General features: G+C 44.5%; 2 protein-coding genes across 5 annotated transcripts in view; one reads left to right on the top strand and one right to left on the bottom strand.

Annotated features, from left to right (window-relative positions):
- Positions 1 to 11,809, top strand: part of Clgn (calmegin) — a 31,360-nt gene extending 19,551 nt beyond the window's left edge. For 2 of the 4 annotated variants that reach the window (XM_028881777.2, XM_028881778.2), the window contains exons 9-15: positions 5,450 to 5,563; positions 5,667 to 5,817; positions 7,533 to 7,748; positions 8,610 to 8,735; positions 9,033 to 9,195; positions 10,492 to 10,592; positions 11,509 to 11,809. In XM_028881777.2, coding sequence (XP_028737610.1) covers positions 5,450 to 5,563; positions 5,667 to 5,817; positions 7,533 to 7,748; positions 8,610 to 8,735; positions 9,033 to 9,195; positions 10,492 to 10,592; positions 11,509 to 11,589 — 952 coding nt within the window. In that variant the 3' untranslated portion in view covers positions 11,590 to 11,809. The remainder of the gene's footprint in view (positions 1 to 5,449; positions 5,564 to 5,666; positions 5,818 to 7,532; positions 7,749 to 8,609; positions 8,736 to 9,032; positions 9,196 to 10,491; positions 10,593 to 11,508) is intronic. The other 2 variants (XM_037206125.1, XM_028881779.2) reach the window with 2 other exon arrangements.
- An 8,297-nt stretch (positions 11,810 to 20,106) lies between these two features.
- On the bottom strand, positions 20,107 to 25,857 carry Scoc (short coiled-coil protein). Its single transcript, XM_028881776.2, has 4 exons — positions 25,728 to 25,857; positions 23,387 to 23,458; positions 22,827 to 22,910; positions 20,107 to 21,380 (listed from the first exon to the last, which is right to left on the bottom strand). The coding sequence occupies exons 2-4, from the start codon at positions 23,406 to 23,408 to the stop codon at positions 21,238 to 21,240; spliced, it is 249 nt and encodes an 82-aa protein (XP_028737609.1). The 5' UTR covers positions 23,409 to 23,458; positions 25,728 to 25,857; the 3' UTR covers positions 20,107 to 21,237.
- Between the last annotated feature and the right edge of the window lie 398 nt (positions 25,858 to 26,255).

Here is a 26,255-nt window from a genome sequence, read left to right as displayed (position 1 = left end):
GCAGCAGCCACTAGAGACTTCTTACCTCTAAGAAATCTCAGACCAAATGGGGGCGGAGATCTTGTTTCCACCTGCCTTATATTCCTGTCTCCACCTCCCTAGTGCTGGGATTAAGTGTGCGCCATCACGGCCTGGCCTCTACGATTAACTAGTGGCTAGCTCTGTCCTATGATCTCCAGGCAAGCTTTACTTATCAGAACACAAACAAAATATCACAACAAATGGGTCGGTGACATTTATAGCCAGTGAAACTCTTTTAACAGCAATACTGTTTGCTTTGATAATTTTGTATGAAATAATTTTCAGAAATGGATGTTGCATTTCCTTATCTTTTTAACTTAAAACTTACTTTAACATTTTTACTTTGTTGCCTTTTTTCATCATGTGTTCATTTTTTTATTATATCAATTCTATGGGAAGATCCATGAGTTTGACATGTCAAGCCTTTCATTTTAATTCCTGGCTTGTTCTTCTTCATATGTGTGTGGTATTCTCTATAGGTGACTATAGAGAACTGGGATTTTGTTTGGTTGGTTGTTTGGTTGGTTAGTTGGTAGGTTGTTTGGTTGGTTGGTTGTGGTTTTGGTTTTGGTTGGTTGGTTGGTTTTGGTTTTGGTTAGTTGGTTGGTTTTGGTTTTGGTTGGTTGCTTGGTTTTTTGGTTTTGGTTGGTTGGTTGGTTGTGGTTTTGGTTAGTTGGTTTTGGTTTTGGTTGGTTGGTTGGTTGATTGCTTTTGGTTTTGGTTGGTTGGTTGATTGCTTTTGGTTTTGGTTGGTTGGTTGGTTGGTTGGTTGGTTTTGGTTTTGGTTTTGGTTGGTTGGTTGATTGGTTTTGGTTTTGGTTTTGGTTGCTTGCTTGCTTGCTTTTGGTTTTGGTTGGTTGGTTGCTTTTGGTTTTTGTTGGTTGGTTGGTGGTTGGTTGCTTTTGGTTTTGGTTTTGGTTGGTTGGTTGGGTTTTGGTTTTGGTTTTGGTTGGTTGGTTGATTGCTTTTGGTTTTGGTTGGTTGGTTGGTTGGTGGTTGGTTGCTTTTGGTTTTGGTTTTGGTTGGTTGGTTGGGTTTTGGTTTTGGTTGGTTGGTTGGGTTTTGGTTTTGGTTGGTTGGTTGGGTTTTGGTTTTGGTTGGTTGGTTGGTTTTGGTTTTGGTTTTGGTTTTGGTTGGTTGGTTTTGGTTGGTTGATTGGTTGGTTTTGGTTTTGGTTGGTTGGTTGGTTGGTTGGGTTTTGTTTGTTTGATTGTTTGACTTGGCTTTAGGTTACCATACCGTCATCAGTTTACAAAGCCATTGTGGGACTCATCACATCATCATGCCAAAGCACTGTTTCCCTTTACCAGCCCTGTATGTGTGTTATTTCTATTTTGGGGGACTGAAGGTTTTCCTTAACTGAAATGCATTCAGTTGATGAGTCCCCATAGTTTGAGGTTGGATGGTGAGGGATGCCAGCATACCTCTCTTTCTACCGAGCTAGTCTTTGTCCTTGAGATATGGTTTGTGATTTTTGCATGAAGACCGTGTTCTTTTATTCCTAAGAACCATAGTTTTTTTTTTTTTTTTTTTTCTTGCTGGCTACATAACTCTTAAGGTTTGCTAAATAGATTATATTTCTTTTTGTATTTAACCACTGTGTTAGGTTGTACTGTGTAACAAATATCATGAAACATACCAGGCAAAGACAATGCATGCTGATTACTACCTCAGTGGGTTGAGGCAGAGATGTGTGGAGGCAGTGCATGGTTCTATGGGTTCTGATGGACATACCGATGTCTACGGCATTTTCATCTTCCCAGGAGGACCTCACATCCTGCACCCCATGAGGCTTCCTTCTCTGTAGCTTGGCAAAGCACTGTGTAAAATGGACTCTTCTAGAATCTCTGCCTGTCCCCTGAGCCTGCCCTATGCTGACTCCTGCATCTGCAGCAGCTGCCCTGCGCGGGAAATATGTCGTCATCGGTCCATCCGTTCACAAATTGATGGAAAATTGCAGGATTTTCCAGTTTAGTGTAATTACAAGTAAATGTGTGGTCGACATTTACAGACAGAATTTCGGACGGACATAAATTTCTCTTATCAAGGATAAATGCCTAGGAATGGATTTGCTGGACCATTCAGGAAGTGTGTGTGTGTGTGTGTGTGTGTGTGTGTGTGTGTGTGTGTGTGTATGTGTGTGTGTGTGTGTGTGTGTATACATGTGTGTGTGTGTGTGTGTGTGTGTGTGTGAGAACTGGTGAGAAGCTGCGAGCCTTTCCCAAGGCCTTGTTATTTTGCACCCCACCAGCCTCACACAAGGGTTTCAGCTGCTTTACATTTACAGAGTTCTATTTCTGTTTTTCTTTTGGCCATTCTGAAAAGTCTGCAGTGGAATCCTACTGTCTGAACTCACATTTCCCTAATCTCGCTCAGTGTGTGGCTTTTACTGCCATTTATATCACTTCTTTGCTGAAATACCATTTTAGGTTTGTCAAATGTTTTTAGAAATTGCTTATTCCTTTATTTTGTGTGCTTGTGTGTATGTGGTGCCTGCCCCACAATGACTGTGTGAAAGTTAGGACAACCCGAGGTAGTTGGTTCTCTCCTTCTATCATGCAGGTCTTGGGGGTTGAACTCAGGTCCACTGTTTGGCCGCAAGCACCTTTACCCACTGAGCCATCTGGCTAGCCCTAAAGTGGGTTTCTTGCAGGCAACATGTACTTGGTTCGCTCTTCTCTGCTTTCAGTGAGTTCTCCCAGCTGTTTTGTGTCTGAAATGTATTTGTATCAGCATAGTTTTTGAAGGGTAATTTTCACTAACAACTAAGCACCGCTGGGCGCTGTCTCTGAGAATGCATCCGTTTTTGTTTTTGTTTTTGTTTTGAGGCCTGCCGTTAGTAACGGCGGGTGGATGATCCCTGCCTAGTGGGCCACTGTTTTCAATTTTAAGGTATTTTCCCACACTACCAGTTTTCAGCGGTGCGGTTTTGCTGTGTTCTGATGTGGATTTCTTTGTCCTCGTGATTGTATTTCTCCAGTTCAGTTCTTTGCGCATCTTAGAATGTGGACGCGCCGTTTGTGTGGCGTGCAGATTGGCTGCTGCTTCACCGAGCATCCTGATCGCTCCCTACGTGTTTGTTCCACTGCTTGTGTTGTCTCGCGGTTTTTTCTGGGTCTTTGAAAAGTCATTCCCATTTCCTCCAGTCACTTGTTTGTAAACATTGCTGTGACCACCTGTCCAGAACACGGCATGTTGTTCTTAAGAAAACCCAACACGTCAATCCTGCTGATTCAGAGAGATACTGACGGTAGCGGGGCCTTTCCTCTCAGGCTTTACAGAGGGTAGGAGCAGCAGGCTGCGTTAATGGAATCATGTGATGTGTTCGGACTGCCAGAAACAGCAGTGCACCTCCATGCGAACCCACTCCAACTCAGATTTCTGTGCCCAGAAAGAGGACGTTACCCTCAAACTCAAGAAGCTGTAGATGACAGCTTCATGTTTGGTGAAACGTGTGAGACTTGTCTAGGAGGCGCTAAAAGAGAAGCTGTCGAGTGCCAGGATCCGGTTGCTGTGTGTGTTCCGAGACCGACTCTGAGGTCGGGTCGGCCGAGTCTGCGCATCAGCAGAATTGGGTTTAGTCTGTTTTGCAGCTTGAGGTGCATGTGGGAAGCCATGAATGAGCTGATGACGTCAAGATGTCCGCTTTTCCACAGAGGTGGTGTCTCTGTCGTTCTCCTGCTCACCATGCTCATGCTCCTCGGGGTTTTCTTCCTAAGTTTGTGTTTCTTTTTAAATTAAAATACTAAAATTAAATATGGAGAGTTTATAATTTTTTAAAAATGGCGTAGGAGGAATCTTTTTAAGTCTGACATAAATTAGAAAAAATCATAAAATGTTAATAAATGCAGCCGCCTGAAAACATATGGTTTGTAAATGGCAAAAGGAACAGCAGCAGACATGTGTTAAAGGCCAGGCATCAAGTTAGAAACCTGTGTCGCAGCACTGGGAAAATAAGAGCGGGGCATCAGGGTGTCACAGCCTTGGCTACATAGAAAGTTCCAGGCTAGCATGGGTGATGTGAGACCCTGCCTAAATAAATAATAACCATATATTTAAAAACCGATGCGGACTGGTGAGATGGCTCATCGGGTAACGGTCCCTGCCACTGGACCTGACTGATGGCCAGAATTCCACCCTGGAGCCCATGTGGAAGAGAGAACCAATTCTGCAGGTTAGCCTCTGACCTCCTGTGTGGTCACAGGAGACACACACACACACACACACACACACACACACACACACACACACGAGAGAGAGAGAGAGAGAGAGAGAGAGAGAGAGAGAGAGAGAGAGAGAAGAGAGGGAGAAATAATAAATAAATAAATGTGAATTTTTTTTTAACCTGAGAAAGTAGAAAGTGGAAAGATTATATTTTTATAGTACACAGCCAGCAAAGGGCCAGTTTCCTAATGTAAAAGAAACAGGCGACCTAACGAAATAAGAATGGTTTGGAAAGGCACTGGTGCTGCCCTGTGCGCCTGGTTTGGGTGGAGATACCTAACTCCTGGCTGTCGGGCAGGCTCTTCGGGCTGCATTTCCCACAGCAGCTCCTGTCTGACTTGACTCCCGCCAGGCTTGCCCACTGAGCTCTGCTTCCAGCTTTCCGAGCTCTTTCCAGACCGAGTCTCCAGACTTTCCCAAGCCCTTCCCACACATGAACAACTTCCAGAGGCCTCTGAACCACACGGTCAGGGTTAGTCATGTAAATGACCGCATTTCTGGGTGCCAGTTTCTGTGTTAAATTTCCTTCACTGTGACAGAAAACACCCAGGAGTCAACACATAGGAAGAAAGACTTGGGCTCAGTTTCAGCATTTCATGCATAGGTGCCTGGCTCCATTGCTCCTGGGTGCGTTGTCAGGACACCTTGCAAAGGGCCATGTTAGAAACAAAGTTTCCCACATTGTAGCAGCTGGGAAACAGAGAGGAATCACTTTATAACAAAATCCATTAAGTTTGAAATCCATTAAGCTAGGAATCGGAAAACAGATTGATTCATTCATGAAACCAACGCCCTTATGATCCTCAAGACCTCACTCTGAACTTGGCGGCACTGGGAACCAAACCTTCAACACATAAACTCCAAACCATATCAACAGACATCTAGTACGTAATTTTTGCTGACTGAGCTTGAATGATAAAAGCAAGATTCAGCATTCTATGTATGCAATGCTATCATTTATATTAAAAAAAAAAGTGTGCATGGAACACAAGACCACATATGACAAGCAAATGAAGTGTGTGTGTGTGTGTGTGTGTGTGTGTGTGTGTGTGTGTGTGTGTGTTGGGGGTGTATGGTGTCCTTAGTAGGCACACAAACCAAATGATAGGACAGGACATACTGCTGCAGAACCCTCTGGACATTTTGACCTGTGTATTTAAGAGCTTCCTAAAACAGTGAATACATTGTCATAATATATTTACAGGGATGAAAATGAACCTGCCCAAATAGAAGACTCAAGTGCTGTTAAACCTGATGGCTGGCTTGATGATGAACCAAAGTTTATCCCCAATCCTAGTGCCAAGAAGCCTGATGATTGGTAAGCATTCTTCAATTCCAGGAAAGGTGTCAAGTGAATCCTGATTATCTACTAATTGTCACTACTGGAGGCTAATAGATTCCCTCTGCTCTAATAACTTCAGGAGTGATGACATGGATGGAGAATGGGAGGCACCACGTATGCCCAATCCAGCCTGTCAGATTGGATGTGGCGAGTGGAAACCTCCTATGATAGATAACCCAAAATACAAAGGAGTCTGGAAACCGCCAATGATCAATAATCCTAGCTACCAGGTAATGACCACTGTCTCAGTTCTGTAATCAGGCAATCCTCACCAATGTTCTGTTAGCTTTTAGAAGTTTGATTTGTAGCTTATGAAGTCAAAGAAAGTCAACTAATTTAGGGTAGGTAGAGGAGGGGACGCATGGATCTCCCTGGGATGGGGAAATGGATTTTACAGATGGACTGGGGGTGGGTGGGGACAGGAGTGGAGTGGTCAGGAGGGAGAAGGTGGTGTATAGGGAGAGAGTGTGGGGAGAGCCTGCTGGAATTGGGGGACATTTGGGGTGATGTGGAAACCTAGTGTAGTGGAAACTTCCTGGAATTAATGAAGGCGATCCTAATAAGGACCCCTAGTAATGGGGATACGGAGTCTTAAATAGACATCTGTTGTCACCAGTGAGGCCTCCAGTGACAGGACTGAGTCGCATTCAATTGAATTGTTGGCCAAGGGGACCATGGAAATCCTTAACAACCCCAACTGTTGCTAAGACAAATGGTTGCTCTCCAAAAACTGACAAGGGCGGCGTATTGCTAAAGACAACACCCACACAACTCATTGAACATGGAGAAGTCATCTTTTTGGTGCTGGTGGGGAGATGTACTTTGCCGGCTACTAAAAGAAAAACAAAGATACCAACCCAGCCACAAAACCTTTGACCTACAACCTGTCTTCCTGCAAAATATGCTAGGGCAATGGTGGCACAGAGCTTGTGGGAGTGGCCAGTCAATGTCTGATTTGACTTAAGGCCTGCTCCATGAGAAGGAACCCATACCCAACACTGCTTGGGTAACCAAGAACCAGAGACTAGATATCCCAGAGGCCTAGGGTACAACCAAGTACTACTGGTCTTAAAAATAAAGTATCAATTTAAAAAAAAGAAAGAAAAAATGTAGCAGCCAGGTGGTGGTGCATGCCTTTAATCCCAGCACTTGAGAGAAAGGTGGATCTCTAAGAGTTTGAGCCTGGTCTACATGGTGAGTTCTAGGACAGCCAAGCAGCCAGGCTATATAGAGAAACCCTGTCTCATTTTATATATTTCTTCCCAATAGTCAGGTGGTGCTCACTGTGGAATAAAGTTCCATTTTCAGAAGTAAATAAATGAGTTCTCATGGAGAGAACTCATGTTATCCATTTCAAGAATTAGTGTCTGTACTTCGCGAACTCCTTATTTATCTAACAGTGTCAAAGTTCAGAATTGTGAAACTGTCAGACTTTCTTGGGGGCTCTGGCTTCGCTTCCACTGTTCATTTCCCCCTCTAGTTTGTCTTTGAAGTGACTCGTTGATGTCTCCCTCACCATACAAATGTGGTTATGTGTTCTAACTCTTCACTGTAGTCTTTCTTCACAGCATTTATCACAAAGTGTGTGTGTGGATGTGGATGTGTGTGTGTGTGTGTGTGTGTGTGTGTGTGTGATTGCCCTTCATCTTACTGTTTTTGAGACAGTGTCTGTCATTGAACCTGGAGCTTTCTGATTCAAATAGACAGGCTGCCAGAAAACCCCAGGGTTGCCCTGGCCCCTTGGGTCTTGGACTACAGGCCTCTCCTACAGTACCTACTTCCTAAATGGGGCTGGAGACTGACCTCGAACCCTTCTACCTCACACAGGGGCAAGCACTTTACCAACTGAGCTGTCTCCCGTCCTCTTAGAAAAGGTTTCTTCTGCTCCTTTTTGTTTGTTTAATGGCGTCACTTTAACATTGTCTTCATATGTTGTTCCTTCCAGGGAATCTGGAGTCCTCAGAAGATCCCTAACCCCGATTATTTTGAGGATGACCACCCATTCCTTCTGACGTCTTTCAGTGCTCTGGGCTTAGAGCTTTGGTCCATGACTCCCAACATCTACTTTGATAATTTTATCATCTGTTCAGAAAAGGAGGTGGCAGACCGCTGGGCCGCAGACGGCTGGGAACTGAAGATAATGGTGGCGAATGCTAACGAGGTACGGTGGTGACTGTGGGGTGTGCCCAGAGGCAGCAGCCACCCAGTGCCAAGGAGACGGACTTGCACACATTCTGCAGACAGACTGTTCAGCTTTTCTGCGTAGACTATGGGGTGAACTCAGTGTGCACCTGAGTCCCATGTCCTCATTTCATTTGTTAAATTATGGAAGCTCTAATGAGACTCAAAGCCCACTTGTGGCTTATAGCAATAGGAAATGCTCCTTTGTGTTTTGATGTTGGCAGTGCAAGCCTAAGGTTTAGCACTAAACTAAATGCATTTCAAGTGTTTTCACTAGAGAAATCTCGAGAACTCTAAAGCCCCCATGATTGTTCATCTCTGCTGCAGTGTTGTGCACTCCAGGTAGCTGGCCTGTGAGCCTCCAGATACTGTCTCCACCTCCCACCACACCACGGGGGCTCTGGTCACTGATGCAGGCCACTGCAGCCAGCATTTTCTGCCCATGCCAGGAACGGACCTGCGTGTTAGGCACCTTTATCTGCCGAACCATTCACCTACCCCCATTTGGTTTCTTCAGACACGTGATTGTCACAAGTAAAATATATTGTGACCTCAGATTTTATGTTGCGAAAATAAAATTCATGCACAAGGGCCACTTGTGGAATTGTTCATATAAAAAGAAAAAGAAAAAAACAATAATCCCTGGGTGATTTTATTAGTAAGTTCTTTAAATAACAGAATGTATTATCAAAGGGGTCTTTTTTTCTTTTTCATTTTTGGTGTGGATGTGTAGTATAGTGGTGTGTGTGTGTGTGTGTGTGTGTGTGTGTGTGTGTGTGTGTTATCAAATTGTATTGCCCAGTGGAAGTTTGTAAAGGTTCTGTGCTGATTTCTCCCACAGCCCGGTGTGCTCAAACAGCTAACCACAGCAGCAGAGGAGCGCCCGTGGCTCTGGCTCATGTACCTTCTGATGGCTGGGTTGCCCATAGCATTAGTTACTTCGTTTTGTTGGCCAAGAAAAGTAAAGGTAAAGAAAACACACTTTTTCAACTTGGTTTTTCAGACTTGCTTGTATTCCGGAGTTGTATGAATCAGGCAGTGAATGAATCCAATATAGATGCAATGAATTCAGTTTCCTGTAAGATTTAATGAAAGTTTATTATGTACCTTGACAGTTAGTGCAAAAAAAAAAAAAGGTAGATAAATGGTATGATGAAGAGGACGCACATTGTCCATTTCAGTAATTGGTGTCTGTGCACTAAAAAAATAAAATAAAAATAGTGCTTTGCTTTTAGTAAAAACAGTTTTTGTTAAACTACCACAGAAAAAATATGAAGACACGGGTCCTAAGACAACTGACATATGTAAACCACAGACCAAGGCAGCTCTGGAACAAGGGGCAGAGGAGGAGAAGGCCCCGGAGAAGCCAGAAGATTTGGAAGAGGAAAAGCAGCCCAGTGATGGTGACATGGTCATTGTTGAAAAGGGTGAGGCTGTGCTGTGACTTGTGACAGACACTGTCCTGCTGGTGCTGACACATTTGAACCGCCAAGAGCAGGTGCCTGGCAGTGGGGATCAGCAGTCCTCTGAGAGGACAGCCCTAGAGCAGACAGTCTCCATTGCCTGTCCACAGCCACAGCCTCCTGGGCTTCGGAGACTCCTTGACTCTGAGAGTAGAGATGAGTTACTGTTCACACACAATTGCTGTGTGACCAGACATACCCTCACCCCAGCTGGGGCACCCACAGTACCACAAGGTTCTCCCAAATAGAGCTAGTGTGTACCTGGGGTTCCTAACAGGCACACGGTGACTCAAAGGCAGTGTGCATGTGTGCGCACATGTATGTCATGGACCACACATGGAAGTCAGAGGACAACTTGCAGGACTAAGTTCTTTAAAAAGAATGTGTGTGTCTGTGTGTATCTGAGTGTGTGTGTGTGTGTGTGTGTGTGTGTGTGTATGTGTGTGTGTGAATTCTTTAGGTTGTAGGTTCTCAGAGCCTTTGTAACTTACTAGTGCTTTATGTTGGTGTGTCTGTCTAGAGGGTATTCACAAATAACTAATTTATGAATACTTCAATATCAACAGGGCCTTATTTTAGAAGGCAGTTTCGCCTTTCCCCACTGTCCCACACTATGCATGTAGAAATATGTGTAGAAGGCAGAGGTGACATGTACCACCTTTCATTTCCTCAAACCTAATTTTTGGTAAAATGAGTTTTTACTTTATACTCTCTCAAGACATGCTCTCTTTTCTGTGTGTGGAGGCCTTCTCCTCCTCTGCCTCTCTGTCCTTCTCTTCCTCTGCCTCTCTGTCCTTCTCCCCTGCGCTCCCCACTTCCTCCCTGTCTTTTCATAATGACGGTGGCAAAGTTGGAGATTTGGCTAAAGAGAATCCATAGGAGAATCAGTGGAGAAAAGGCAGATGGCAAGGCCCGAAGGGTACAAGATAATTCAGACAGCAAGCTGGGGACACAGGGGTCACCTCAGTGGAGACGTGTCACTGAGTCATGCCTACCAGACAGCTGAGAATTATTTGGGCTTTGTATATTGTATAATAATAATTTTAGAAACATGTCCTTTGCTTCAAAAAGATGATTTTTTATAAGTGTAAAATAATAAGTATTTACAATTAGCTGTTTTTTTTTCTTTTCAGTTTTGAAGGGTAGAAGTTGCTTTTTAATTGTGGAATTTAAATTAATCTCCCTTAATTTTTCTTAAAACTTTTCAGTAGCAAAATCCTAACTCATGGGTCTCTGCCTTTAATAAAATCTGTATTCTAGTAGAGAAAGTTGGTGAACCGGAAGAGAAGAGAGAAGAACAGGAAACCATAGAAGGGCAGGAGGAAATGAACAAACTGAATAAATCTGGATCAGAGGACGAGGTAAGCCTCGTGACAGGAACAAGCTTCCACCATGCTTCCCCCGTTTTCTTGACTAAGTGCCTCCTGACATTTGAAAACAAACTGATAGAGAAGGCAGAAAAGCGCTGTGACACGTTGTCATCTTGACATGTGATGGAGGCACACTCCACCTGAGCCGCACACGATGGAAAAGCAGACCGCACTGGAAAAAATGACCGTAACTCTCTTGGTAAAGACAGACGAGGTCACGAGCATTTAAAGGGCAGTCCTCCCGCTGAAAAGACTGTTGTCTCAACCCACCCTCTAGTCTTTTCACGTGTATATTTGTCAGTAAGCTAAACTATTTTTGAATCGCATAGTTTGGAGAAATAACTTGGTGTGCTGCAGGGAGGACTGTGAAGTGACTTCAGTGGCGTACTATCTCCATGCACGCATTTTGTTCTTAAAGTTTGCTGTTAGGTACAAACACATTCCGAAAGGTAAAGAAAGGAGAGAAAACTGTGAAGACATTATGTTTTTTTCCTCTCCTAATTTTTCTGGAAGCTTTTATTCCAGAAGTTCTGATCTCTGTAAAACGAGCTCAGGGTTCATTACTCACAGAAACAGTGTGTGAGCAGTTTAATCCCTCAGCGGGAATCACACAACTATTTCCTAGGAGATTGAGACCGTGTTCTGAGTCATAAATAAAACTTGCTGCAGGAGCAGGCAGTAGTGGTCTTTGCCACATGCTTATCTGATAAGCAGGGTTGTTTTGAGAATGTCATCAGGCCAGCTGTAAATATTAAGACATCAAGGCAGCTTCATGAAATACAGGAGCCGGTGTAACACAGCGTTGGGTGGCCAGAGCACACATTTGAAAGGATGAGAAGAAAGCGTACTACTGCCCACTAGTTAAGGTTATGTGAAAGGAAACATTTCCTTGTTCGTTGTTTTCCAGATGAAAGAAGCCGACGAGAGCACAGGGTCTGGGGACGCACCGGTGAAGTCATTACGCAAGAGGAGGGTACGCAAGGACTGACGTGTGTCAAGTATTTCAAATCCCCGAGAGACGGAGCTGGCATTCTACAGTTAGCGTGCCCAAAAGGACAGTGAATCCATCTGCACAAACTCTTTCTAAATATCTAGCAATGTTACTTTTTCAGATACTTCTTTCTTTCTTTCTTTTTGTGGGGGGAAAGTAACTTTGAAGTTAACTGGTCTTTGAATTTAGAATAAAAGAAAAGTGGCACATTACATGAGATCCAAGAGATTAATATCCTTAGAAGTTACAGTTTTAATAGTTGGAAGATAGGTTTGGTTTTGTAGATCAAAATCACATGTAGCCATCACACCTGCTATTGGAAATGTCAACTATTGGACTTTCCATTTAAATGGCTATGGAAGAAGATGCAGGTTAGTTTTATAATAAAATTCAAGTATGCTCTGTCGTACAGACTGAAGGTAACAGAGTTCCTGTGTGATCGTTTGATGCTGTTGGATAGGACCCACATTTACCTTGCTTATGTCACACTATGGTTAGGGTCAGTTCACGTAGAGATTCCTTGACGAGGTGCTGTGTTGACAGGCATGTCAACTGAACAAGTGTTTAAGGGTCACTCATGCAATCACTGGGTAATATGCAAGCATGTTCTATACGTGAACACAGATAACGGGCTTGTCAAAACCAAATAATGTACAGATTTTTGTTCAAGCTTTTGTAGCCACTTCATGCCCAAATGGCTTATCTCATTCATAAAACTGTGTGCACACACTGCTCTTGAAAATAAAATTTAAATATTTTTCTCATTTAATTTTTTTTTTTTTTTTGAAGATAGGGTTTTTCTGTGTAGCTCTGACCATCCTGAAACTTGCTCCGTAGACCAGGCTGGCCTCAAATTCACACAGATCCGCCTGCCTCTGCCTCCTGAGTGCTGGGATTAAAGGCGTGCACCACTGCTCGACATTATTTTTCTCATTTAAATTATGACCCTCTCTATGAGTCATTACTGGAGAGGTTTCATTTATTATTGCAGGATTCTAATGGTTAAATCCAATTCTTTAGCTCTGTCTTTCTGCCATGATTTTCTGCTAACGAGGTCACATGTATTCTGAGTCTGTTGTCTGAAGTGGGTGCCCAGACAAGCCCCTTTTCCACAGTATTCCACTTACAATGTTTTATTGAAGAACATTTTACACTTAAGTAACATGTGCCAATCCTTTGAAGGGCCACTCAAGTCTACATGAGGACTAGAGGATGACTTTGATACTGAGTCCCTGTGGAACTTTGATGAGTTGGGGTTTGTTTTGTAGACATGCACACCCCACCTTTTGGCAGCTCCTTTGGATAGGTAGGTTCAGAACTCACCCACTGGAAATCCCCTCAGATGAGGAATTCCACCTCGTCTCCCGAAAGGAGACTGAGCAGAGCCGGTGAGACTGCATCTTTCAGAGAGTTGTGGAGGTAGAGCGATTTTCCCCATGGCCATGCTCTAACATCCATAAACTCTTGGGTGGATTTTTAACATGTATGCAGGTCCCCTGGAGACCCAGAGAGGGCACTGGATGTCTTGGAACTGGAGCTACAGAAGGTCGTGAGCTTCCATGTTGGTCCTGGGAACTGAACTTGGGTCCTCTGCAAGAGCAGCTCATGCTTACTGGCTGAGCTGGCTCTCCAGCCTCTGCTTCTTTTCTTTGAAAATACTCTTCAGCAAGGCTCACTTCCATTGGCCATTTCTCTAGGATGACATCAGCGTTGTTAGGATCAGTGTCAGTCTCCTTTGGAGGGACACAGTGGAAGCATTAGTGTGGGATGAACCGCTGTGGTGGATTCAGTGTACCAGAGAATCTAGAATTCTCAAAACAGCTTCACTGGGCCAAGGGGTGGCGCTGGGGGTAAAAGTGCATGCCGTGTGGGCAGGTGACTTGAGTCCAATCCAAGGATCTAAAAGTGGAAAGAGAAGGAGAGATCTGAGTTCCAAAGTGTCCTCTGAAGAGGCACACTCGTGAATGTGCGTGCATGCACACATGAGTGTAAAATTATTTTGTACACAGTAGAAACTGTTCAGAATAGTCAACATATAACTCACACTCTGGACACCCACCTGTGAGGTTCTTGTTCAGATTTTTGTTGTATGTTTTACCTTTAGCAAGATGTAAAGATGAGATATCAGCTGACAGACAATTTCTCTAAATCTGTTATATAAATAATTTATATAAAAAATATTTCAAACCATCTCATTTATTCCCAAATCATATAGGTCCCATACTTTCCTATAGTATGAAGAGGTTAGGAAATGAAGCTGACTTCATTTTTTCCTACTGCTGCAATAAGACATGACCAAGGAAATTTACAAAAGAGTTTAATTTGGGTTTAGGGTTTCCGAGGCTATGATTTCAGGGCAAAGGCATGGCACCAGGATCAGCTGAAGTAGGAGGCAGAGAGCACACTGGGAATGGCACATGTCTCAGGGTTTCTATGGCTGTGACGAAATACCACGACCAAACAGCAAGTTGGGGAGGAAAAGGTTTATTTAGCTTACACTTCAGCATTGCTGTTCATCACTGAAGCAAGTCAGGACAGGAACTCAAACAGGGCAGGATCCTGGATTCAGAAGCTGATTCGGAGGCCATGGAGGGGTGATGCTTACTGACTTGCTTCCCCTGGCTTGCTCAGCATGCTTTCTTGTAGAACCCAGAACCAGCAGCCCAAGGATGGCACCACCCACCGTGGGCAGGGCCTTCCCTCATTGATCACTAACTGAAAAAATTCCTTACAGCTGGATCTCATGGAGACATTTCCTCAGCAAAGGCTCCTTCTCTGATGGCTCTGGCTTGTGTCAAGTTGACACACAAAACCAGCCAGTGCAGCATAAGTCTTTTGAAAACTCAAAGCCCACTTCCTAGTGATACAACGTCCTCCAACAAGATCATACCTCTCAATCCTTCCCAAACAGTTCCACCATCTGAGGACCAAGTATTCAAATATGAATGCTTATGGGAGTCATTCTCACACCACCACAGAAACCATCTCCTCTTGACAGGTTAGACGAGGCAAGCTGATGGGAGAAAACATAAACCTGGGAACTCCCTAGAGCTGTGGCTACAGGAGGTTGTGAGATCCCATGCAAGTGCTGGGAACTTTGCAAGAATGGTGTGAGCTTAACCACTAAGCCTTCTCTCCACCCCCTTTGGAAACATTTAGTCTGTCTCTAAGACCCCAGTGCACAGAACAATAAGGGCAGTCCTAAAAATGATAGGCACTAGGACAACTAGAAAACCATCTTTAGGGGCTGGAGTGATGGCTCAGTGGTTAAGAGCACCAGCTGCTCTACCAGAGGACCCGGGTTCAACTCCCATCACCCACATGGCAGCTAACAACTGTCTGTAACTCTAAAATCTGACACCTTCACACAGACATACATGCACATAAAAAATAAAGATAATAAATTGAAAAAAAACCATCTTTATAATAACAGACACTTGATAAAGCTTCTGGAAACCTTAAAACAAGATAAACACTGTTGAACTGATCACGCTGCGTGACCCCAGCTTCTGTCATAGTCCTCTCCCTATGTTGTAAGACAAACTCTGAGCTGAGTATGGAGGCACACGCCTTCGATATCAGCACTCGGGAGGCAGAGATAGATGGATCTCTGTGCATCTGAGGCCACTCTGGTCTACACGGTGAGTTCTAGACCAGCCAGGGCTACATTGCGAGACCTTGTCATAGAGTCAACTTAAGTCTTAGTTATAGTAAATTTCTCATTTAAATTCCATTAATCTCTAATTTTAGTGGAGTCAATTGTTTGTTTTTTAGATGAAGTAGCTAAGAGGCAATGATATCATTCTTTTGTCCATGTCTTAAACAGCTGTCCACGTGACAGTCTCTCCTTACAAGCAAGCTTAAGAATGAAAACAACCTCTTGTAATCGGAGCCTTGTTTCCCCGGCCTGCCTGTTCCCAAATTCCCATCAGCCACTTCCCAAATTACCACACTGAGGCTTATATTAATTCTAAATGTTTGGCTGATTTCTCAGGCTTATTACTATCTCTCTCTCTCTCTCTTTTTTTTTTTTTTTTTTTTTTTTTTTTTTTTTGGTTTTTCGAGACAGGGTTTCTCTGTGTAGCTTTGCGCCTTTCCTGGAACTCACTTGGTAGCCCAGGCTGGCCTCGAACTCACAGAGATCCGCCTGGCTCTGCCTCCCGAGTGCTGGGATTAAAGGCGTGTGCCACCACCGCCGGGCTACTATCTCTTACATTTAAATTAACCCATTTCTATTTCTCTATGTATTGCCACATGGCCGTGGCTTTACCGGTTCTCTGGCATCTTGCTTCTTGGGTAGCTGGCTCAAGTCTCCCCTGACTCGGCTCCTCCTCATCCTAATCCTCAGTTTGATTGTTCCACCTTGTGGGATGACTCATCCCTAAGGGGCTTGAGGGCTAGACAGCCCAAACAAGTAAAAAAGATACTTTCTGAGAGCCAGCCTGGGTCTGCCTGATGGTCTTAGCAACAGCAGCTGAAACATGATCTGGAGATGACGACCTGGACCAATGAGAGGCAGTCATGTCACACCAGCTGATGCATATTCATCAGACCTCCCCCCAGGGTGGGGTGGAGGGTATATAAGGCTTGCCTCTTCCCGAATAAACTGAGCTTGTTGTTTAGACATTCTCCCGGACTCTCTGTGGTTTGACTCTGTGCCTACTTGGCCCCTGCCCCCAAAGGGCAACAGCAAGGACCCTGCAACACCACCTAACCTTATCCTGTCTGGCTATTGGTCAAACAGCTTTATTATTATCCAATGAGAGTGATGCATATTCACAGCATACAAACTCTGAGACTTGGTGGTGGTCATCTTGGTTAGGACAGCATTGTGAAGTTCCTGGTGACAATCAGGGGTGGGCACTAACTCAGGTTTAACTTGAAGCACTATTGGGCAAAGTAAAGCTTGCAGCTAAAGAGTTAAGAACCACTGCTCTTTGCTTCTGGCCATTAATTAATCTTAGGTCCTAAAAGTCTACTCTCACTTTTTTTCTTTTGGTTTTCTGAGACATAGTTTCTCTGTGAGGCCTGGCTGTCCTAGGACTCATTCTGTAGGCCAGGCTGGCCTTGAACTCACAGAGATCCGTCTGCCTCTGTCTCCTGAGTTCTAGGATTAAAGGTGAATGCCACCACTGCCTGGCTGTACTCTCACTTTATCCTATGAAAGAACCACATATTAAAGGAAAGAACTGGCCAGGAATAAAGGTGAGGTGTTGAGACCTGAGGAAGGAGGTCCCCAAGTGATTTCGGCTACTTCTACATCACAAGAGTTTGTTTCTTTAAGGACAGTTCGAGAAGGAAAGTCCATCTTTGTACAAGTGACTTCACCACCTTGACACCAAAATTCACTTAGCAGCCTGCCCACCCTGACCTCCCAGGTAAGCTTTCATGTGCACTCACTCCTTATCCCATGTATCACTAATTCTCATCGATTCTGATGCAGAAACAAACTGCCCCAAAGTGTGCCCCTATATAAATCATTTTATAAAATCTGAAAAATGCCAAGTTCTGAAGCATCTGGCCCTCTAAGTTCCAAATAAAGGATTGTGGTGTACAGGATTCTACTGTAAATAGTGGGCAGCCAAATGTTGGGCGGGATGGTAGTGTCAATATTAAAGGAAGCTCTTCTTTGGGACCTGGTGGGGAGGTGCCACATCTGTCTGCTGCTGTAATGAAATACTATACAGCCTAGGTGGCTTCTAAACAATATAAAAGTAAAAACCATTTCTCACAGTCCTGGAAACAAGGTAAGGCCAAGGCACTGTGCAGCTGGGCTCTAATGTGGGCCCTCCTCCCAAGTGCTGGCTGTGGTCTTTTCCTGTGTCCTTACGTGGCAAGAGGGTTCTCTGGGGTCTATTTATAATCCACACGTGAGAGTTCCACCTTCATCGCGTGCTTATCTCCGCAGTGTGTGTTAGGGTTTCAGTGTTTGAGGAGGCAGCACACCGCTTCTCCCTCAGTCGTACCCACCGACGCGAAGAGCCAGAAAGGAGCAGAGAAAATGCTGTTCTGACGCCATTGGCAGATGGTTGCAATCGCTAAGAAAGCTCTCAGCTACTATACAGCAAAGACAGACGTCAGTGAGCTGCAAGACTGGGGAGTGGAAACACACTAAGCAGAGGCATCCACACGGGAATTATTGCTAAAGTTACTGCTGAAGGCAGGCCAGGGTGGTCACCTGTGGCAGGGGAGGGATTCTCTCTGAACTGATTTAGCAGAATTCTTGCTGGAAGACAAATGGTAAGATTAGTTGAGAACTCAGAAGGTCTGTTGGCCATTGAACCAAGGTAAGTCTGGGTCAGAAATAGACACTATGTGGTTTCCCACCTCTATTTTGTGTGTGGTGCCCAAGTGTGTTCACACGACAGTGTGTGCATGAATGTGGAAAGGCCCCAGGTCAATGTTTGGTGTCTGCCTCGATCACTCTCCTCCTCATTTAGGGGACAGGTCTCTCACTGAACCTAGAACCCATCTATTGGCTAGACTGGCTGGCCTGAGCTCCAGGGATCCACCGTCTCTGCCCCCCAGTCTCCCACCCCCAAGGCTAGGGTTATAGACATGCTGATCATGTCCAACTTTTATGAGGATGCTGGGATCCACACTCAGGTCTCCATGCTTATTCACGCTTACCCTTTTTTGCTGTTTCACTATTATGGTTTACTTATTTGCCTGTTTTGAAAATACTTTTTAAAGAAAGAGAAAGAGCTGGGCAGTGGTGGGGCACGCCTTTAATCTCAACACTCAGGAGGCAGAGTCAGGTGGATCTCTGTGAGTTCAAGGCCAGCCTGGTCTACAGAGGGAGTTCTAGCATAGTCAGGACTACACAGAGAAACCCTGTCTCAAAAAAGCCAAAAAAAAAAAAAAAAAAGGTGTGCAGTTGGATGAGTAGGGGGGTGGAGGACCTGAGGGACATGGGAGGGAAAACTGATCATAATATATTGAAGGAGTTTTCAATTTAAAAGATATCAAAAACAGAAAAAGGAAAAGAAAAATATTTCTCTGGTACTTGTTACACCCAAGGGAGCCGAGCTTCACCCCATGGCTCTGCTCTGGTTACAGCCTTCCCAGAGCTGTCCTTGCATTTCAGTTGGTCCCAAGGTATCTCCTCTGTTAGGAAGTCAAGTCCTAGGGAAAAAAGCTTAGAAGTCAAGGCTAGAAGAGCACTTGGCTGTCCGACACAGACCCAAGGCTCAAAGCAAGAAGGTTCAAGTTAGGGTACAGCCTGACCACCTGAGCTTGGTCCCCAGAACACACATGGTGGAAGGAGAGGAGACTCCTGCAGACTGATCTCTGTGCAGTCAAACAGATGGAATCGATGTAAACTAGGTACAAGGCTTCAGGCTTGTTTGAGAAAGCTTTACCAGCAAAACGAAAATGAAAACAAAAAACTTAAAATAATGGGCACCAACCAGTGAACTGGTTTCAAAGCCTGAGGGGTGGAGGTCGGGTGGGCATGGAATAACTTCCGAGAGGGAAACACAGGAGTTGATGAGCAAGGAAAACCTTGATCAGAGTCAGGGTCCACAGCAAGGGACTTGTCTCCAAGTAGCATTCCACAATTGCCTCAAATCTGAGGATTTATTTCTACTCCACTTTCCATACTGAGAACTTTTCCTTGGCCATGCTGTCCCATAATACTCTAGACCAGGGAAGAATAAGACCAGATTAAACCCAAGGACCTCAAGAGAGATCTTGGATTTTGAGCTTATGTTGAACTGGATAGGAGGTGCTGGAATACATTTCTGTGAGAGAAGTAGTTCCAGATACTTTGTCACAAAAGTTCAAGCTGTGGCTGGAGCTGCTAGTGACAAGTCCTTCACCTGCGACCACAGGGATAAGCTGTAGCCACACGTGGCCTCCCAGGCAAGAAATCCTTTATGGGCGGCCATCGCAGGCTTTGGATGTAAAGAGGCCTGGGCAGAGCCCACCACACCTAGACTGCACACTCCCATGCCTTTCCTGCAAACGGAACAGTGTAACTGGTGAAGCAGAAGCCACGGCTAAAAAACCCAACCTCCTGTACAGCAGAGCCGGCTGGCTGGCTAGCCTGGGAACAAGAGGGCGGGGCGCCTAACCCAAACGCAGCCCTCCCCGGAACTCTCACCACAAGAGTAAGCTCCTGCACACTGTTAATAAAAGGTTACTGCTGTGGCAGTCTTGGATGCTTAAATAAGATACACTATTACACTGTGGCACTGCAAACCCTGGATGCCCACTGCACGTTTACTCAGCAACTGTATCCAAACACACACAACCTCTGAAACAGCTTTTTATTAAACAGCAAAGCAGAACTCTGAACACAATTTTAAATATCTGTAAAGCAGTCACAAAAGGGTTGCAAAATATGTGAGGATTACATGTCCAGACAGCTAACGGCACTGATACATTGGATGATACCACAAGTCAACACAGCCCAATCTAAGAGCCTTCAGCTGCATTAGTGGATCTTTCCTATTATAACATTTGATATCAATTCCTTTTTCAAACAGAAGCTACAAACTAATTTTTTTAAAATTGTTAAAAAGAAATGACTAAAATTCTGCAACAAAGTGTTGGGTTTACAGAAATTCTGGGAAAACAACTGAGATAAAATTCTAAGGTTAACAATTATCACATATACAAAACTCTCTTATATTCATGATTCTGATACTAATATACTCTCAATTAATTTTGCAAAAGTTCATGTCCTGGGTACAAACAAACCTTGAGACCAAACTCTTACCCGGGCTCTCTGACATGTAGCTTACTTAATCCGCTCATGTCAGAATTAGTCCGCTTTCATACTGTCCCAAAAGTGCAGCTGTGAGCCAGAGCTAACACACATCTGGAGGGAAAACATGTGGAGTTGGTTACTTCTGTTTGTCCAATTTCCTATTTCTGTCTTTCCTCAAGGTTTTCTATTTCTCACGTACATGTGACCGGCACTTTTATCTTTTCATACCAAATGGGCTATTGTGTGCAAAAGGGAGGTTTTAGCTTCTCAATATGACAATTTACATTTCAAAGAAAACCCTTCATTTTTTATAGCTTCAACCTATTTTCAATTGATTAAAGAGAAACCAGCAATCCTATCTTATAACTAAGTATCACAAATGGCAAGCCTTAGCTAAGAAAGTGTCTTATTTGGTTAAGTGTCAACAATTACAGTTCCGGTTACTCTGGTAGTGACATCTACTGAAGTTACTGTCAGGGAGATGGGAAGGAAGAGGCAGATGGAGGAGAGGCACACGATGGTGGACAAGGTACAGAGGCTGTGCATTCAGTACATGATTTTGGTCACTTTTTCACAACATGGTTATTTTCTTGTATATTTTACTAGTTAGGCATATGCTAAAAGACAGTGCTAAACCTATATATATATATAAGCAAATTGGCAAAACATTCATCTTCAAGTTTCTTCATAAATATCTGCAATTCTAATTATAAAGTCTCTACATTTGCACATTTTCATAGACTAACGTAATACATAGAACGTTAACTCAAGGATGTTTCCTGTTAAGCAGTTAATATTACCTAGATCTGACATTCTCTTTATAAATACTCAAGGAAGCAAAGGAAGATACTGTAACTTTTGGATCATATCCAAGCTTTAAGGAAAAAAAAAAAAAAAAGCAGCCACTCCACCGAAGAGAGGGAGGGGGGCCTTTACTTCCTTTTGCTTTTCGTGTCCGTTGTCTGGAAAACACTGGAAGCAGACATGAGGTTTTCTATGTACTGTCCAAGAACTTGATTTTCCGATTTGAGCTTCAGGTTTTCCTCCTTAACCGCATCTACTCTTGCCGAAAGATCTATAAAAAACAAAACCAAAAATACAGCTGTCAATAAAGTCATGGCAGGGATTCCATGGTATGAAATCAAAGATTCATTCTTAAAAGGCTGAGACCAGGCGGAGGGTGTGGCCCAATGGTGCAGCCCTTGCCGACTTGTGTGACACCCTGGATTTGGCCCCGAGCACTGCCATAAATAAATACCACAATTCGTAAATTTTTTCAATTCAGATTGTGGAGGGTAAAGGCTTAAGTAAAAACAACTTACTGAGGACAAAAATGGTGACTGCTGACAGCGTTTCCCATGGGACTCGGTTGAGCATTTATGTTAACTCTTACAGAGGTTAGAAAACATTGTGTTGATAAAGTGTCCATGTCCTACCACCTGAAACTACAATGTCTTTACTGGAAATACTTAAGATTTGCAGCTTAACACAACTGGATTCCTACGCTGGGCATGAGATCCAAGCAGTAGTTAAACATTAGTTAAAAACTCAAAAGACGCAGGTCCTAATAAACAAGTGAAAACGATCTCCATTCACATATTTAACCAGTGTATAATGACCAACAGAAGCAGGTACCATCCCACAGCAACAGTGAACACAGTTACATGTGGGCACATGTGCATTCTGTAACATGGGGCACCCAGGCGGATCGGGGGTAAACATTAAGCATATGCCATGCTTTGGAGAAAAAGCAAACTGGCTAAGGGTCATGAAAGCAGATGGGAAGTGTGTTTTGGAGCTAACACTTGCTCTCAGAGGAACTGAGGAGATGGTCCCACAGAGCAGGAGAACTGAAGCAGAGGGAAAGCAGCAGCCCTTGTTGACTGCTACTGTCAAGTGAGAAGCTGGTACTCATTCTGTGCCCCAAACAAAAAACAATACTTAATGGCATTAAACATCAAGACACGTCGGTGTGAGTGTTAATTTTACGGAAGGTAGAAAATGAAACCCAATCTATGATCAGTTTGAATCTCTGGAGGTAATGAATGCTTCTTTCCATTTTAATAGAGCTTTCCTGAAGCAGGCTTAGTAACACACTGCCACATGGAGAGCTCTCACACTAAGCCAGCATCCTGCTGACACCTTGAAAAGGATGTGTCAGAGCAGTGACTGATCCTACCAGGCAGATTTGTCCTTCAGTCCACCAGCCAAGGCTGTAGACAACAGAGAGAAAACAACTGAGGCCGGCAACGTGGCTCACTGGGTAAAGACACCTGCAACCCAAACCTGATGACCTGAGTTCAGTTCTAAGATCCACATCTGGAAGGAGAGAATGCTCCCACATGTCAGCTGCTGACTTCCACAAGAGGGTCCTGGCACATAAACCCGCCCACACATACAAATAACAGCCATTTTTTCTTTTTACAAAATAACAAAACAAAAAACAAAAAAAAAACAACTATTCCATGGACTTTGATGCTAACCTGATGTCATTCAGGAAAACTACAAAGTGTAATCTAACCTTCAAGCGTGTGCTGGAGTTCCAACACCTGATTGATGAGCCGAGTCTTTTCTTCCAGTTCCACCTGATTCTCAGCATCCACTGCTGTAATAAAACGTGTTCAATTTATTATTAATAAACACTGTACCAGTTTTGGCATGCAGCATTTAACATTCTGCAGAACATTTTGTAACCACTGTCTTAAGAACTGTGTATACAGAGCCTCTACTCCAGGGCAGATGGGGCATTAAGTTGAACTTCCCACACAGGTTCAGAATAGAAGCCACAGTGTGTGCTTTGTAAAGTCAACGGGAAAGCAGCCACACTTAAACCTTCTCTGTGCAGCCCTGGCTGTCCTGGAATTCTCTCTGTAGACCAGGCTGTCCTGAACTCTCTCTGTAGACCAGGCTGGCCTCGAACTTGGAGATCCACCTGCTTCTGCCTCCCGAGTGCTGGGACTAAAGGCGTGTGCCGTCACCACCTAAACGTTCTAAAGATTGTTTGTCTGCTCTTTCCATTGCTTAATAAAGCAAAACCATACAGAAAACAGAAGAATACACAGAAAAGAATGAAGACCTTACCATCCATGTCAGCATTCATCATCTTGGGCAACAGACTTTCAGCTCTTGAATGCACACTCTTGGATGAATGGTCTGCACCAAGAAAAAGAGACAGGCATGACAGTAAGATATGAACTTGCTTTTCAACAGACAAGGCAGTTCAAGGACGTGACCCAGAGGACCCCTCCCACGCCTTAGTGCTCTCAAGTGCACAGGGGTAGGAAGCAAAGGATACACACAGTACAGTACTTAAAACAGAAACTCAGAGTCACTGTGGATCTTTTTACTAAGGACAATTACAAAGAGGAGGAAAGGTAAACACATACAAATCCTTCAGAGACAGAATGCCCAGTGTGCAAATGTAAAAGCGGACTCTCCGGCAGCTCTCAGGAGGAAAGAAAGCTACTGAGCATCCTTACACAGCACTACTAAAGAGCTGTCAAATTAAGCATGCTCCCCAGCAGCACAGAAAACCTACTTTCTCGTGTTTTCTACCTCAGTTTTACAGAGATTCTCTGCACTTCAGAGAAAGTGGATTACTAGGTTTTTTTTTTCAAAATTGTTTTTAAAGTTATTCAAGCTATTATGGTATTTGAAGATCAACCAAACAAACGTATGACAATGTAAGGAAACTCGACTGCATGGTAATTTTTTTTAAAAAAAGTTCCTCTCCATTTAAACAATGTTCAATTTTTAAACTGACATAAAGCTGTTTTGTGTGTATTATGTCTGTGTACACAGGTATGTGCATGTCTGTGCGCACGTGTGGAGGCCAAAGGTCAACTCTGGGTGTCTCCCTTAGTCCCTTTCCACCTTATTTTTGAAGACAGATTTTGGTTGAAGCTGGAACTCACCAATTCCGTTAGATGGTTTTAGAGCAAGCTCAGAGGTCCTCCCTCCACCTCCCAAGCCCTGGGGTAGCATACACACTGCCACGCCTGTGATTTGTGGGGTCACTGAACAGTGACACACACGTGTCACACACACACAACTGCCCTGGCTCTGAAAAACGACATGATTCTCTGAGATTCTCTATGTCAGAGCTTTAAAAACTTTTCTTTGAAAATCACAGGAAATCCTAGTGCCTGTGTATACTAGCTTGTTAGTGAATGAGAATCTGTAGCCTTCTATACTTTAAATCCAGGAAGTGGAAAGGGTAGAGAGAAAGGCTTAGGGGATATGGCAAGCCGTAGGCCAGGATTAATTTAAACTACTGCTACATGCTCACACCGTACCTTCTAAGACATCCTCTCAAGGATATTTAGCACAGTGATTAAACACAGATTTGGATGATCACTATTTAAACCCTCACTCTGTGTTACAGGCTCTGAAATTTTGGTCAAGTTTAAAAATCTCAGTCACAGTGTCCTTATCCATAAAATGGAACTAATAACTATACATCTCTTGGGTTTGTTCTGAGAATTTAATGAGTTCAAATTTGTGTACTTCGTAAGCATTTAGCAGATGCTAACTGCTACCCTCTCATCTCTATGCTCTTGTTTGGACCACAGAAGAAACTTTAGAAAAACCATGTGGCCAAATGCCTCATATTAGAACTCAGGGCCAAAACTGAGAGTGGCCTAATCCACATCAGGGTGGTTACCCAGTGTCAAGGCTATAGTCATGTCCAGTTTGTTTTTCCCCCGGCCACTCCACCTCAGCCCACCTCAGCCCGGCTTAACGTCTCAGATGTGAGTTTGACATTTCCCTAACATCCATCCAAACTCCAGCACAGGACTTTCTGCATCCGCAGCTGATGTCTCTCATCTGTTATCCACTCACCAGCAAACTGATGTTCTTAGAGATTAAGAGTCCAATGCACTAAGCATTTCACATACATAGTTTTATCAAAACAGAAGGAAACTGCACCTTATAAACTAAACCTTATAAAGGCCTTGCCTCCCGTTTCACAGCCAAGACATAATTAAGATCCTAATCTGAGATGGTCAAATGTTTTGAAAAACTCGACTCCTTTGGCATTTCCACAAACTAAACAACCAAAGATGAATTTCATCTACTTCAAGCTGCATCCACTCGAGTGTGATGTTTCTCTCTGTCCATGTTCTGCTTTGACATATTTGGAGTCTCAAATTCTATAGGAATCGAGGAACTACGCAATCAGTAGATCTCCAGAGAGCTAGCTGCATCCAGTTTAACCAGTGGCGCATACAGGCACCAGGATTCCCACGCACAGCTTTGAGTCTCAGAAACAGATAACGGTTTGGGGACATCTGTCCTTGTGGCTATTACACCGTCAGAGTCTGGCAGTCTAACAGAAGGACGTGTGTTTTCTCCTTCCCAAACCTTACTCCCCAATATTTGTTCCACAGGATGCTTGAGAAAAGCTGACAAAGAAACAAACCTGGGCGCAAGCAAAGATGTCCCACCCCCGACAGGCGTGGGCCACCACCCCTGAAATCCTAGCGTTCGGGAGGCTGAGGCAGGAGGATGGCGGCGAGCTGAAAGGTAGATCGGGCTGCAGGGCGTCCTCTCCCAGCACCTGGGTCCCATCGCACCCCCACAGCGTCGCGCCCGGCACCGCCAGGCTCTTCCCACGGAGCCCGCAGCGTGCGGCCGCGAAGGCGGCTGCGCAGGGCTCGGCGGGGCGTCGGGCCTCGCGGCCCCGCGATCCAGCACCCGGGCCACCGCCCCGCTCCCCGCCCCGCCTCGCCGGCGGGGCCCCGGAGGTCCCCGACCCCCGCTGCCCCGGGCCGCCTCACCTTGCGTCGGAGGCGCCGGGAGGGGGCGGGATGCGGAGGACGCCTCAGGCCGCGGCTCTCCGACCAACTGACAGCGGCAGCCCCGCCCTTCCCGCCCACGGAGCGTGCGCCGAGCGAGGAGGCGGCCTCCCACCAATCCTAACTCGAGATTGCACGCCTGCGCGCTGGCC

The sequence above is a fragment of the Peromyscus leucopus genome, chromosome 5 (assembly GCF_004664715.2).
Source record: "Peromyscus leucopus breed LL Stock chromosome 5, UCI_PerLeu_2.1, whole genome shotgun sequence".
Taxonomy (NCBI): domain Eukaryota; kingdom Metazoa; phylum Chordata; class Mammalia; order Rodentia; family Cricetidae; genus Peromyscus; species Peromyscus leucopus.
This window is presented reverse-complemented; position numbering and strand designations above follow the sequence as displayed.

What these genes read in the sequence shown, in the direction of transcription:
- Scoc (XM_028881776.2), bottom strand. Translation starts at nt 23,408, where the DNA reads ATGATGAATGCTGACATGGATG. An exon ending in GATGAATGCTGACATGGATG is followed by an intron (nt 22,911 to 23,386) that starts GTAAGGTCTTCA and finishes GTTTTATTACAG; the next exon opens with CAGTGGATGCTGAGAATCAG. An exon ending in ACTCCAGCACACGCTTGAAG is followed by an intron (nt 21,381 to 22,826) that starts GTTAGATTACAC and finishes TGTTTTTTATAG; the next exon opens with ATCTTTCGGCAAGAGTAGAT.